At 31.8% G+C, this 15,146-nt stretch overlaps 2 protein-coding genes across 3 annotated transcripts in view; one reads left to right on the top strand and one right to left on the bottom strand.

Moving 5' to 3' along the window:
- Positions 1 to 850, bottom strand: part of LOC112905253 — a 10,847-nt gene extending 9,997 nt beyond the window's left edge. The window contains exon 1 of the mRNA XM_025977301.1: positions 622 to 850. Coding sequence (XP_025833086.1) covers positions 622 to 759 — 138 coding nt within the window. The 5' untranslated portion in view covers positions 760 to 850. The remainder of the gene's footprint in view (positions 1 to 621) is intronic.
- LOC108737585 (RING-box protein 2) overlaps positions 1 to 15,146 on the top strand; it is a 30,291-nt gene that overhangs the window by 4,731 nt on the left and 10,414 nt on the right. The window contains exon 1 of one of the 2 annotated variants that reach the window (XM_018470510.1): positions 4,315 to 4,714. The exons of the other annotated variant lie outside the window; for it this stretch is intronic. Coding sequence (XP_018326012.1) covers positions 4,465 to 4,714 — 250 coding nt within the window. The 5' untranslated portion in view covers positions 4,315 to 4,464. Of the gene's footprint in view, positions 1 to 4,314; positions 4,715 to 15,146 lie in introns of those variants that run through there. 2 annotated transcript variants of the gene reach the window in all.

The raw sequence follows: 15,146 nt of genomic DNA, 5'->3' as shown, positions 1-15,146 counted from the left end.
AGTTAAGTGCATTTTCTAGTGACATAAAATTGAATGTACGTATCAATTTTATGCATATTTAAATAATATTATTTTGTATTGGTGTTTGAGTATTTTATTTTAGTAGATACCTAATTGAAGGCTTTTAATTTTAATTCCTTCTAATATGGAAAATGTTTCACGAGTGTTTCACTAAGGAATCAACAAAAGTTATTTATTTTAATATTAATATTTAATATGGTTTTGTTTTATATTTTCTATTCCTGAACAATAATTCTTTTTAAGCCGGACCTGGTGCATTTACAGCCACCGCCACCTAGTCATTGTTTGTAATACTAATTAGTCGTTCGCGGTCTTCGCTTAGAAATCGGAGTCCGATGTTGAGTAGTTGACCGATTTGTCACTAGAATGCTTAACAAATTTCAATAAAAATGTTGATATTTTCAAAAGTTAATATCGCATTATTGTTTGTTTTGATGTTTTTTGATAACTTCCCGGTTATGTTTGTTTTTGGTTACGGGTTATTTGTTGCGATATAATATGTACACCTACATATGTATGTAGTTATATTGAATAAACCGGGTGCGCGATAAAAATCAGTGACAAAACAGGAAAAGAAGTTGACTGATAAAAAATGCTTACCCATCTTTCGCTTTCTTTAAATTTCCAGAACGGAATATTCCAGGTTATCCATGGATCAGTACGGTAGGGGTTTCTATTTTTCACTTCGACAACATATTGAGGGTCCTTGTGGGACATGTCACTTTTGAAATTGTACATTTTTCTATTATTTTGTAGTACGTGCAATAGAAGTTATAAAAAAACGCGACACGACCAAACGCTATAACCAGTCATTCAACTAAGTAAAAAGCGACGTACAATACATGTATATATAGGTACCTGTGTTCTGCAGTAATATTTTGGTGGGGGAGACGCGTTCAATAGGTATTACTTGTGATATAGAATTTTATTTTCAGGGTTTTGTAAAACCCTTTTAATTTGCGTTCTTTTTTTCCGTCCGCAAAGCGGTGGCGACTTTGAATTGAATACACGCGACTTAATTTTAGTCCGAATGATTTATTTTTGGAACACGATAGATTGACGTATGTATATGTACCTATCTGAGTGCCCACTAGTAAATAGCAAATACTTAATAAATATGTTGACATTCATGTGTATGCCTATCTTCAGAATACCTAATTTTTCATCAGTTTATTTCCGGGTAGGTATGTTATGTTTGTACTTTCAAAACTTAATGTCTTCTATCATCGCTTTTGTAATTTTTTTGCGATAGGTATACTTGTTTAAAATTATTTCTGTTAGGTTGACTGAAAAATTGCAAATTAATTTTTGAGTTGAACTGGGTTCTATGTGTACATATGTTATCCAATGATAAGATAAAAGAGTCTGGTAAAATTCCTATATGAACGGTTTGTACATAAAAGAGAACGAGAGAGAGAGAGAGAGAGAGAACAAGCGTTCGGGAATATTCTTTGAGGTAATTGTAAGTACCTATGTAAATATGTAAAATGTGCACCTGTCTAAATTTAGGAGGTTCTGTTATTTTTGCGACTGATGATCGACGATGAGCTACGAGAGCGCCCGATTTTATCTTCAAAACGTGTACAAACCGATCTTATTATAACTACATGCATGTAAAAAGTAAATTGGCATTCTTTTGTCGTTGTTGCTTATTTCAAGATCTGATGGAAATTTCCACTAACTTTGCCGGTAGACACATGCCTTACCTCTATATATCTGTATGTAGACGCCGCTGGTTACCGTCAAAGGCGAACAGCTCAAACCGTCAACCGCCTAATACATAGCGATCGACGAATCTTTTTATATACATACGTTATGTATGCCTTTCAAATGTTAACGATGATGCACGAGAGAATTTATATGATTTGCCCTAATTTAGATATCTATATTATTAATCTAGCTGCATGGCAGTTAAAATTATGTATGTTGTTAGTTTGCGGCTACGTGCCATTGTTTCCGTCAAAAAAGCGTTTTTGTTTTGTCAACTCCAATCAAAAACGTGCTATTTTCGTTATATTTCCCTAATAGTATGTTCAGTTGTTATGATGCAATACGTTCGTTATCGAAGAAATTTACACCCGGAGACGTGAGGGGGGAGAGTGAACGAAGGTGTGTGTGTTGTCAGCCAATCAGCAGCAACCACCAAGAGGCCCGACTTTGACGTCACTGAGACCTTGTGGTTGTTACTACTTATGTATGTTCACCGTGACTTTACAATTGAAATGAACTCTGATAGAATTCAGTCGCCAATACACAATAAATGCTTTATTTGATATTTACGTCAACTTAATCCAGTTCAATCGGTTTGCTATCAATTAATTTCAGCGTGCAGCAACATTTAATTTGAAACGACAGAATAATAATAGACCACTACTCCTTACATACATACGCACATTATGTAGACATCAAATACAATGTTTTTTTCTTTTATTTTAATAAAACCAAACAATATGCATATACATAACTTCAAAAGTTTACAAATAATTACTTAAATTGACAGTTGTAATCCAATCGATCTTGTTGTTCTTACACGGTCGATATTAATTTTTACATTGTACATCAGAGTAAACTTTTTTCAAATGTTTCGCTATTTGCCACGACATCTTTAGTAGTAACTTCCCTGAGGCTAGGTTTGAAGGGGAAGAATTCCCTGGATCCCAGAATGTCCCTAAAAAAGTTTTTGTAACTGTTTATTTTAAGGGTCACATCGATTTTCTGAAAATTATGGTAGATATGATGTACAGGTTTGAAAAAGTAAGTAACCTAACCCAACCTAATCTGATCGATTGAGATCATAAGGTTACAATGACTGCAGCCGTTGATGTGTAGATGTTTTTTTTTATTTATTGATTGATTTGATTAGCTGTATGGGTCGTATTTGGTTAGGTATTTATTTTTATTTTTAAACCTCGAAAACGTACTTCGCGAAAGAATGGTTTCCACCCTTAACATATTCGTACAGATATGTATTTTCTTGATGAGCAGGCTGAATTGTACTACATACTAAAATGAAAAAAAAAAGTGGAGGTGCGTCCCTATAGTAAATATTTACCTAATTATTTAATAAGAAATTATTGTTTGTTATTATTAATCCCGAAATAAATAATTTGGTTTTATGGTAACTTTAGGTTGTTCTCGTTCAAAATTATCGTAAAATGTAGTTTTCAGAGTTTGCCTAATTGTAAGATTGACTCAACACTTATACATTCTTCGGCTTTTCACTAGGTAGGTATAACATTTAAACTAGGTATTCTATTGTTAAAAACGATTAGGGTCCTTGACACCGTGTTTCTCTAACCAGGCAATACGTCACATTAATTTTGTAGAATTTGTTTTTGCATCGTTGCACGTAGAAATTAAAATCAGTAACTATCAACAAAAGTATATACTAATTTGCGTAATGTTGTAAATAAGTGAAAGTTTTTTGTACACACATATGTAGGTATAACTCCGTACTACACGTACCTTCTATGTACATTGTACATACACATATATTCAAATTCTAATTTCAAATTTTTAAGATACTTCAATTTAGAAAAGTATTACTTTTGGTCAAAGTCAAATGAATAAATTAGAAAGAAATATATTGTTTAATGTTATATTCCGATTTCATAATTTTAAGTAACATCCGGTAAGTTTTGTGCACAAATTCAAAACACATGTACATTTCTACATACGTATGTAGTACAGTAGACAGTAAAGTGTATAGTACATAAGGTACAAATAATGTTTTGTTCTGGGATATACATAGATATCTACATCATATTTTAAATGTTATCGCATACCTTTTTAATTCGATTGCATAAACTTTTTAATGTTGGATTTTAAAATGCTGAATGATCAATCTATTAAACAATTTGCTACCACATCGCAAGAAGACCCTAAGTAGGTAATTATCTCTTTGTCAGCAAAATCAAGAAAAGGCAACTTTACCTTTTTTTTAATTATAAAATTTTTACAACATAAAAGAAAGAAAATACCCTTTTCATTGGTACATTTATGAACGCATATACAGGTATGTTGGCACTTAAAACTTTTTTGTATTATATTATTCCATGATTGTGAAATTCATTCTTTAAAAAATGTCTGGTATGTAAGGACTTAATTGTTGCTTTTTTATGGTGTTCAAATATTAGCTGTACGAAAACAGACGTAGGTTGTGTGTTGTTATCGAAGTAGGTGTATACTTTTAAAAAGATAAGATAAAATTTTGCATGTTTTAAGTGGATTTCTACATTTACGTACACCTGTTCGTAGATAAACAGATTAAGTTCATGATTCCGGAAAACAAATTAAATTTAATTCATGGGGCGTGTTTGAACTTTGATGTGGCATTAGTAAAGTGTAAAGTTTGAGTGACTATTGTATTTATTAAGAAATATCGATGTATAAGACGAGGACTTATCATGAATATACATATTTTAGCCTACGTATGTATGTAGTATGTGTAATGTTGTTGTAGTGAACGGCATTTTGACGGGTTTCTCAGTTATGCGCTACGTCACGACACACCTCCTTCGCCAAGTCATGCTGATTTATAGTTTATACATAGAACGGAGATTGCACGTGACACACCTCCCGTATGCACCTCGTGACGTGATGTGGCGATGCCTTCGTCTTTCTCGACCTGCAGCAACAACCGGCAGACCGGTTAATAGGAATTTTTGTTTAAATAACCTTGTGCAACACTTCTGTAAGTTCTACACTTCTATAAAACTACGTAGAAACGTACATATACCTAAACCATCTGTAGACGACCGGCCCCTCAATTACAGACACACACTACATAACAATAAGTCGATTTCATATTACCCTTTCGAAAATTTTCCATTGATTGCCCCTTGCTGTCAAACATTTCGCAATAAAGATCATCTGACGAAACAATAGTTTTATTGCATGCGTCCGTGTTGATCGATGCCTTTGAATTGATAGGTTGAACTTTGGACCTGCAGCTAATTCACAATTTTCTGAACATATGCTTGTTAAGTATGTGCACAGTTCATGTACAATGGTTCATTAAAAATGGGGCAAGGGGCAACTGTCGATATCTACTTGACGTCGAAAAAAATTGATTTATTGTTAGCAAGTAACTTGAGCTTTATATACTAGGAACCAGTCAACAGGTAGAATTCTTCGATTATTACCACATACCTTTTTGAGGGTTGATAGTTTGCTTCTTGAGCCCGTAACATGTATTATCCAATTTTATACTGCATGCCTTTATTAGGGTTGATTGTTTATCTCCTGTGCCGATAGCAGGTACAGTACTCTTATATTATACCCCATTTGAATTTTCCGATTTTATGCCGCATGTCTTTTGGGGGTTGATAGTTTACCTCTTGAACCAGTAACAGGTAGTTTTCCTATTTTATGTGGCATGTGTTTTTGAGGATTGATAGTTCAAGTACCTCTTCAATCGACAACAGATAGAGTTCTCCTATTTTATACACCATGCAATTTTGGCGGTTGATAGTTTACTTCTTGAACCGGTAACAGTTTGAATTTTCCGATATTATGCCGCATGTCTTTTTGGGGGTTCATAGTTTACCTCTTGAATCGATAACAGGTAGAGTTCTCCGATTTATACACCATGCCTTAATGAGGGTTGATGGTTTACCTCTTGAACCGGTAACAGTTTGAATTTTCCGATTTTATACCCCATGCCATTTTGGGGCTTGATAGTTTACCTCTTGAACCAGTAACAGGTAGTTTTCCTATTTTATGTGACATGTGTTTTTGAGGATTGATAGTTCAGGTACCTCTTCAATCGACAACAGATAGAGTAATCCTATTTTATATCCCATGCAATTTTGGCGGTTGATAGTTTACCTCTTGAACCGGTAACAGTTTGAATTTTCCGATATTATGCCGCATGCCATTTTGGGGCTTGATAGTTTACCTCTTGAATCGATAACAGGCAGAGTTCTCCGATTTTATACACCATGCCTTAATGAGGGTTGATGGTTTACCTCTTGAACCGATAACAGTATGAATTTTCCGATTTTATGCCGCATGTCTTTTTGGGGTTGATAATTTACTTCTTGAATCGATAACAGGTAGAGTTCTTCGATTTTATACCCAATGCCATTTTGGGGGTTGATACTTTACCTCTTGAGTCGGTAACAGGTAGAGGTTCTCCGATTTTATACTGTATGTCTTCGTGGGGTTTGATAGTTTACTTTTTGAACCGATAATAGATAATAGAAGCTTGTTTTTCTTACCAAGTGGTAAATTATCAACTCCAGTCGCCTGTTTCCAGTTCTGTTACGAGTAAAACATTGATACATGATACGGCGCGAACGATATCGTCAGACCGTCATGTGCTGTATAAGATATTATTTTATTAGTTTAATTTACATGTAGGGATGACACATTCACCGTGTCCGAAATCAGTGGTTCTGTTAAAGTGTAGTGGTTGCATTATTGATAAAAGAAAAGTAAAATAAAATAAAGATAAACAGGGCCATTTGAGTCCATCCCATTAATCAAGAGAGGGCGAACATTGGAGAGTTCCAACATCTATTTAATGAATCAAAATAGACAATATTTTATAATATTATCGTATAGATTTTCAAAATTATTATATTCTATGGAGTCTAGGGTTCGACAAGATGATAATGGCCTAGTTGATCGGCGACGCGCTAACTTGACCGTACCGTTCTTTGCCTGCCAGAGTCGGACTAGGGAGCGGTTGTCCATTCTTTTGCATTGTTTTTATTCCATCCGTATTTTTTCGGGGCGGGACAATATATAACGGGATGGGCAAGTGAGCAACTAAAATTTTGTTAGTAGACACTTTATTTCTAAATATCTCCTTGACCTAGGGTGACAATTTCCACCCATGGTTTGTTAAAATACTTTCTTAATGAACAGTAATTGCGATTTTTAAGCTGGGTATGGTTAGAAATCGTATAGGCGCTTCCGGTTAATTTGCCTTCAGTTGGAGTGGCAATTCACTCTGGGGGAGGCAATATTTATGTTTTTCATTAATATCTCTGAAGTCAGGATTTTTGTTTTCCAATTAATTATTTTAATATCTAATAACAGTCATCGTTATTCTCAAATGAGTGTATTCTGATAATTTTTACACTCATCAATTTCATGAAAGAATTGAAAAATAAAAGCTATGTACAAAATAATCTGTAGGTACTGATATTATAGAGAGGTAAAGTTTGTAAATATGGATTAGGAGGTAATCCCATTTCACTCATTGGATTTCGATTTTTTTTGACCAATATTTAGAATAGACCTTTATGGTGGACGTTTGCATCTGTAAATTACATGAGTAAATCACGTCAATTGTTTTAAACAAATATAGGAAAAAAGCAGGCAATTTTTTCTTTTTTTTTATCGGAACTGTTTCAATGAAATTTTTTTTGTTTGTTAATAGTTCCAAAAGTAGGCCAAGACGACGAAAATAAAAAATGCTGCCTATGTTCTTATTTCCAATCAAACATTAAACCAGTTTAGTTGCGAAATGTTTCTAAAGATACATAGTACATAGGTACACATTTTTTTATATACTTTTTCCCATTTTTCTTATTAGTTTATGAGTAACATAATATAGTAAGAACTGAATACCTTGACTACATTTTTAGTGACCTTACCTTTTATTGCCATAGTTGTGTTTTCGTTACTGTTATAATTACTGTATTTATCATACATCTCTATAAATTACTTACGAATTTGGACGAAGGTACTCAAAAATTTAAATTTCTTTTCTTATTTTTTTTTCTGTGTGAGTGAATCTGATTCCTTGATAAATTACGCAATAAATGTTTTCCCGGTAAATCTTACAATTAATATTTCGTATTGATTTATTAAGGACAATCGTCATCACATTGGTGAATGAAAATTATAGGCAATATTTAAGTCAACCCGTTTTAAGTATACGTATGAACAACCTTGATGGTTACATTTTTTTTTAACAAAAACCGTTTAACTACCATGCCGGTGTACTAATTTATAAGGTTCTGGTTTTTCTTAATGAATGAAATTTAAAGTACCCATACGGAAAATTTAAAGCCCTTGAACATTTTTTGTTGCACTTTAGGAGGTCTATCTCGAAACACCTTTTTCATTTTAATTTTGTTTCTTGGGGGCGTGTGATATCGGTTTACAATAAATTTAATCTTAATCTTCAGGGGAATGAATTTCATTTCCTGTATCCCCTCTTAGGTACGGCTCATAGTAGTAAGTGAGAAAAACTTTTTGAGTATAAGTTTCACTCTGTGGGTAGAGGGTCTAAGGATACTGTAACTTTTTTTATTTGGCTAATATGAAGGAATTGTAAAATCAAAATATTTTTTTAGTAACCATACAAAATTAAAATTGGTACAAACTATGAATGTTTGCGACCTTGGAAAAGGTGTAATGTGATGTGCTAATGTTACTATTGAAAAGTAATATGTATGGGATGAGTCTGGGCCCCAGGGTCAGTCATTACGTATTTTGCTTCACTTTATTGTCACAATATACTAATGATCTACGTACTTATTGTTTTGCGTATGTGTAGTATTGTAATGATAATTTGTGTAGATTTATCTTCTCTCGAGATCCTATTTTCTGAAAGTAATTGAAGGGAATGCAAATTTACACCTACTGAAGAAAAATAATTAACCATATTTAAGCTGTATTTAACTAAAATAAAACAATAAATCGACGTAGAATTACCAAGCACAATAATAGAAAAAAATATATTTGAATATCACCGCAATTTTTTGCATAGCCCCCTATTTTGGCATTCTGAACAATTTTTTTCGATTGGGCCCATATTGCACATGGCTGCCATTTATTTTTTCTATTTTTGAACACAAATTGGGATGATACAGATCATCATGTATTAAAATAGGGGGTAAGTTTCGTTTGAAACGTTTTTCAATTAAACTCAGTTTGGCCGCAATGATTATTTTGTGTCCTTTTTGGGCCACCCTATATATGGAGGTACCCTGAAGTACAATGCACCTTGGGCTTACGTTAGGTTAGGGTTAGATGATTTCCTGATTGGTTCAGGGTTCAGGTTAGGTTAAGATAGGTTGTGGTGCACCATCGATATAGGTACTCATTCGTCCAGCCGGGTTCAACTGGTACATCTACATTTTTGTACAGAAAAGTCTATTAATTATATTTTTCATCAAGATTTTTTTTTATGAAAATAGCGTAACGGGTAGTATGTAAATCAGAGAGACTATGAGACTAGAGAATCCATTAGTAGATTATTTTTATTGATTGGCAATTTGAAATAATTGATTTTTCATCTACTTATCTTACGTAGTTGTCTAGGTAGGTATATCTATATAATTAATTAATTAATAGGCTATTATAAGTGCAAAATGTCTATACGTTTTTCAGTTGTCTGAAGTGTTGAGTTAGTTATTATATATTTTAGATAAGTATTAATGTATTAGACACTTTAGGTTTCTTTTTGGTGTTATCGGTTTGTAGCAAACATTGCATTCGAGTATCCTAATTGCATTTTATGTTTTATTACTGCACAATTGAATTAGACAGATAAGGGAACAAAAATTTTACATTATCTTGTTCGCATGTTCTGGTGCAAGCACATTAAAAATTTTGGTTTTATGTTAGTGTTTTTTAAAATCTAATCGACAAAACAAATGGATGATAGAATAGAGTACGTAAAATAATCGTAAAACACCGATTTGCTATGAATGAAATTACTATCACTAAATTAGGTGGAAAAAGCAAATACATCAGATTTAAAAACAAACACCTAAACAATTAAATGCTCTGTGCAGAGTATGAGCGAAAACCGAAACTAATTAATATACAGTGGAATTCGTTTATTATGACTCCGCCTATATTGAGCAACCGCTTAATATAAAGTAACTGCAGTGTTAAGTTTGGTTTTCATATTAAATTCTCTATAGGAAATTTTGGATATAATGACTCCGTTTAAAATGATATATCGTTTATTATGACTGATTCTTAAGAAATCATATCCGGTTATAGTGACCCAAATGATTAATAATAACATTTTCGCCCATTTTCCTGACGCTTATTATGTATATTGATACTATAATTCTTACTTTTTCTGTTAATAAATATATACAATTTGTAGTTTTATTAAACTAAATAACTAACCAAAATAGAAAATTGTTTTCTAAGACAATGCTTTGTATAACGCCCGTTTAGTACGAGTAGTCATTTCCCTTCGATGCCATTATAAAGGGATTCTACTGTAGCTTTTTTTGCACAATAATTAAACTATTATTAATTAAATTATTATCTTGTCCCTCCTAAGTTTGTTGTTGTTGTAACAAAAAATTGAAGATTTTTAAAATATTTGCAATATTTTCCTTATGACTTATAATTTTTAAGAAATTCGCTTCTGTATTCAAACGTAATGGTTCAAAAAATTTTAATAATTAATGCATATTAGAGGTTCTTTCTTTTACTTTGTGGGGGAGGGGGTTATTTTTAAAATGCTTCTTTGATAAGTTTTGTCATACTTACGATGAGACAGAAAACTCTTTTCCGTTGAAAATAGAAAACAGCTGGAAATTTACTCTTAGAATGAATGTTAGAGAATACTAAAACTAAAGTTTGTATTTTTAAACCATTATAATATTGATTGTTTATAAACTTAATTATATAATGCAAATGTGCAATATAGGTACAGTTATATTATTATTAAAGAAATAGGGTCATTGATTTTTGACCATGTCGTATCAAAGGTGCCGACAAACCTTGTCTTTAGCTGCTGATTGTACATGTTTAAATTGTTAAACACATGTGTAACCATTAAATTCTGTATCTTTATATGGTAATTAGACTTGGAATGAGAATATAACAATAATTTCTTTGTTGGCTGTGTAAAACGCAAAAATTACCTTTAAATTTAAGGTATTTAAAAAGTTGGTTATTAAAATTTAACGTAAAAAAAACTGATGCTTAAAAAGCGAATTAAAAAGATTTAAATAAAATTTAGGTAAGTATAAAAATAGATCAAAAATGTTTAATTTCCGGAAATTGTTCTTTTTCATTTGACAATCATGACGTAATAATATAGAAATGCCATCCTCATATAAATAGTAAGATGCTTATTACATTGTAGAGTAATTGTTTTGAAATGAGTAATCGTTCAGGTTACCGACATTGACATTTGCAGGTATACCTGCATGTATGCTCCAAAAAATGAAAAAAAATTACTTTATTGTTGCCATAATTTTGTAAAATATGTAAAAATCCTGTTAGAATCTATTAAAAATTTTTAATTAATAGTACAGGCAAAAAGGAAATGATAATTGTAACCTTAATATGTCAAGTACAATTTTTATTGCTGGTTTATTATTTTATATATAAAGGCCGATTAAAATGTTATTAATTGCCGTTTGTGTTCATCACCTACGTGTCGTGACCTTCGGTGAAGAATAACGATTTTGATAAGACTTGTTGAGTGCAAAAATTGTATAGGGTGATCGTCAATTACTTATGTATCAAAATTCGATAAGTTTATTTTTATTATCTGTAAGGCTTCTATCTTTTTATTCGCCTGTTATGATGCGGAAATTTTGTTTCATGACCGTGCTTAAAAATGTGTTATGTACACTGGGATTTCGCATCTAACTGTTAGGGACCGTTTATAAATACGAAAAACTTATCAGTTTCTGGCCTCCCCGTTCCGTTCCGTTCTGGAATTCTTAACTATGTGGAAAACGGATTTTCATCGAGATTGTTGAAACCTTTGAAACAAACTAATTGGTATAATTATTAAAACAATTGGTGAGAGCAATTATAACAGGAAGTACAACATCGACCCGCAAAAATTCTGCAAGGTGACAAATCATCACCAATATATTTACAACAGCCATAGATTTAATACTAAAAATGAATTGATATGGAACGCCTTCCTATCTACTGTAGCCCTGACTTTTCCGTCACGATCGGCCACTTTATGTCCAAAATACGTTTTCGTTTGAAGGAATAGGGATTGGATTTTTTTTTTCTTGATAAATTCATGCAATTCTCCACTGTAATAATGGCTTCTTTTAGATTTTAGAACCGGACATTGTCCAAAAGTTCATGAATTAATATTGGATTTGCGAATTGCGTTATCTAATCGAATTATAGTTACTGCGTACCTCGAATACCATTCGAATTTGTAACTCTCTGTTTGACTATTCTTTTTATCAGAAATGTGTTTTGACTTATTCTAGTGGTTTTATCTGTAAATCGTTGACGATAACATAGTAATATATAGATTAAGATAACGTTTCGGATAATGTTTCAGCTAATCACGAGGGTGTATTATTTGCAGTGCTTACATGGCATTAATTTATTCTGCGCATTTCGCAGTTCGAAAACCATTGTTCGAGGTGTGTTATGATCAGTCGTCGCAATTGGTCTAATTTTTCCGAAATTAGTGACGTCAACCAGTTCATAATAAGATACCAGGAAACGTTTGTTTTCTGTATTTAAGAATTGTTAGTTGAAGATAATTAAGGAAACATCTGACGTACTTCAGTAAATATTAGGTGCCACTTAAAAAAAACTGCACGTGCATTATACAGTTGAAATTTTTAAAAATTAATTTGGTCGCAAAATAGAATAGATTATATTATGTGTACAGGGGTTTTTAAAATCGTACGATCGGGCTTTGAATAATAAAGCCANACAACACGTGAGATCGGATTGAGGTTAAATTTATCAAATTCAACAGTTTATGACCACTTGAAAGGCCTGGGATTATCCTCGAAGCTCGATGTATGGGTTCCCCATGTTCTCACAGAGAGAAATCTGTGTCGCCGCATTGACGTCTGCGATTCGCTTCTCAAACGTCACGAAAATGATCCGTTTTTGTAGCGCATCATCACTGGGGACGAAAAAGGTTTTGTATTATAAAATATTTACTTATTTTGAATTTATATTAATTTTCTTCAGAAAAATCAACTGCAGCGATAAATAATTGAATGGTTCGACTTACTAATCGAAGCTGAATAAATTTTCACTGCGGCAGTCTATTATTATTATTGGAAAACAATAAAAAAAGTGGTTAGGTTAGGATCATAATCATAAGGTTACGGTAGGAAAAGACAACACGAACGTTATGCATATATTGTCTGACATTGTGATCTGAAATTGTAAAGGTTTTTAGAGGGAGGGCTTAACAATAGTAATTTCACGTAGATTCGAACTCTGAAACAAAAATTAAAAAGTATGACGCTAAAACAGAAATATAATTCGATTTTTTCTAACTTGAACACAACTGGTTGCATTTCGAGGCGGTTCGAGTTATTGGGTATTTTTGATAGTATAAATAAGAAAGTATTTATTGCATAATAAACACATTTAATTTGATCAGTACATTTATTGACCATGTGCCTACCAGAAATATGAAATCGGAGTTCGTTAAATTAAAAATATAATGGCGTAATTTTTGGAAAAAGTACTCATATTCCATATTTTTCAAATTGGGGCGCTTTTGTAGCTGTTGAGATCTAACCTGCATTCGCAAATCACTTAAATACATGTAAAAAATTCAGTTAAAAAGTTAATTTTTCAACTTATCAAAAAATGCCGCTTAGTTTATTGTGAAAATTTATTATTGCTTAAAGTGGTGAAATAAAGTTAAATGTTAAATGCTCCTTTTTAAAGTCAAAAATTTAAATATTAACTCCATTAGATTCTTTCTTTTTCATCATTGTGAATAAAAAGGTTTTAACTGTTGATTAGATTAGTATAATGCTTATTGTCATTTCACTGTAAATGAGAATACGGTCAAAGTACTTTAATCGAAACTGATATTCGGTTTTTTTCGATCATCATATATTGTAAATTAAAATAAAAATTGTAGCGAATACTCCAAAAGAGCTTTTGCTATAAATAAGTAGGGGTTGGGGGCAGAACTCGTAGGGACTGAAAGTCAGAGATGTAATTTATTTGAGATACTTACATTTAAAATGCAAATACATAATAAAAAATAGCTACTTTTATCTTGCATTTAAATAATTTTTTGAGAAAAACATTTTGTATTTTATTTAAAATATTTTTGGAATCGTATTTTCTATTTGTAAAATGCAAAATACAATTTTTGCCGTTAAAAGTTTTGCTAGTATCACCGATCGAATATTATATAAAATAATGAAAAATTCTAAACTTCGAAATGGATAATCTATAATATTGGATCAATATTGTTTTCCGGGGTCAGTGTCATGGTCCATGGAATTTTGAAGTTCAAAATTGATATTAGCACCACTTATCGTACCTTTAACAACCAACTACGAAATTCTATGCATTACGGCAAAACAACCCTCAAAACAATATCGAATTGATATACGCCAGCTGTATAAAACTGAATTTATTTTGCAATAATTTAATATGTAATTAGTTCTAAAACGTGTTATGAAACTTACTTATAATTATTTATTTTCCGAATCCATCTTATACAAATAAAAAAATACGTTCAAAAGACGTATTACAATAAAAATACATAAGTACTTAAAACAAAAAAAATACAAAAATCTGTAACAGCTAAATATGTGTATACACATATGTATTCTTTTTATCTGTCTAAATACAGTCTAGTCTGACAGGCACACATTTGTTTAATTACTGATTAATTTAAAGAAATACCTAAAAATAAAACAAAAATGTATGTCTGGTATAGCAACTATGCAATTAACATGTAGATATAATCGTTTCTATTTTTTTTTTCCATTACCTCAACATATTCCCACAATCACCTTCAATTTAATATTCCTTTATACCTGTTGACGTTAAAGTTAGAGGGTGTTACATTGGGAACTGACCAGGAAGTATAATCATATACAAATTTGTTGTATTCTTAGTAGTCACTTTTGATTTATTATTATTAATTATTAGTAATTAGTTTTTACAAAAATGCTTATAACAATATATAGCTAATTCGTAAACATTTTTAAAGAAGGATTCTTATAACGTCATAGAAGGTTAATATACATAAAGTATGTAGTGTCTGGGTATAAAATAAATGAATCTTGAAGACTTTCTATGCAATCATTCAACTGAAAGTAACTTTTAACTGTTAACCGAAAAAGGTCTGCCAACTTTTTGTTAAGTAGATCGTCTCGTCTCTCTTAATAATTATTACGGTTCGTTATTGACAGAGAAGGCTAACAAACGAA

Source organism: Agrilus planipennis, unplaced genomic scaffold (genome assembly GCF_000699045.2).
Source record: "Agrilus planipennis isolate EAB-ADULT unplaced genomic scaffold, Apla_2.0 scaffold15, whole genome shotgun sequence".
NCBI lineage: Eukaryota > Metazoa > Arthropoda > Insecta > Coleoptera > Buprestidae > Agrilus > Agrilus planipennis.
Note: the sequence above shows the minus strand (reverse complement) of the source record. Positions and strands in the feature narration are given on the sequence as shown.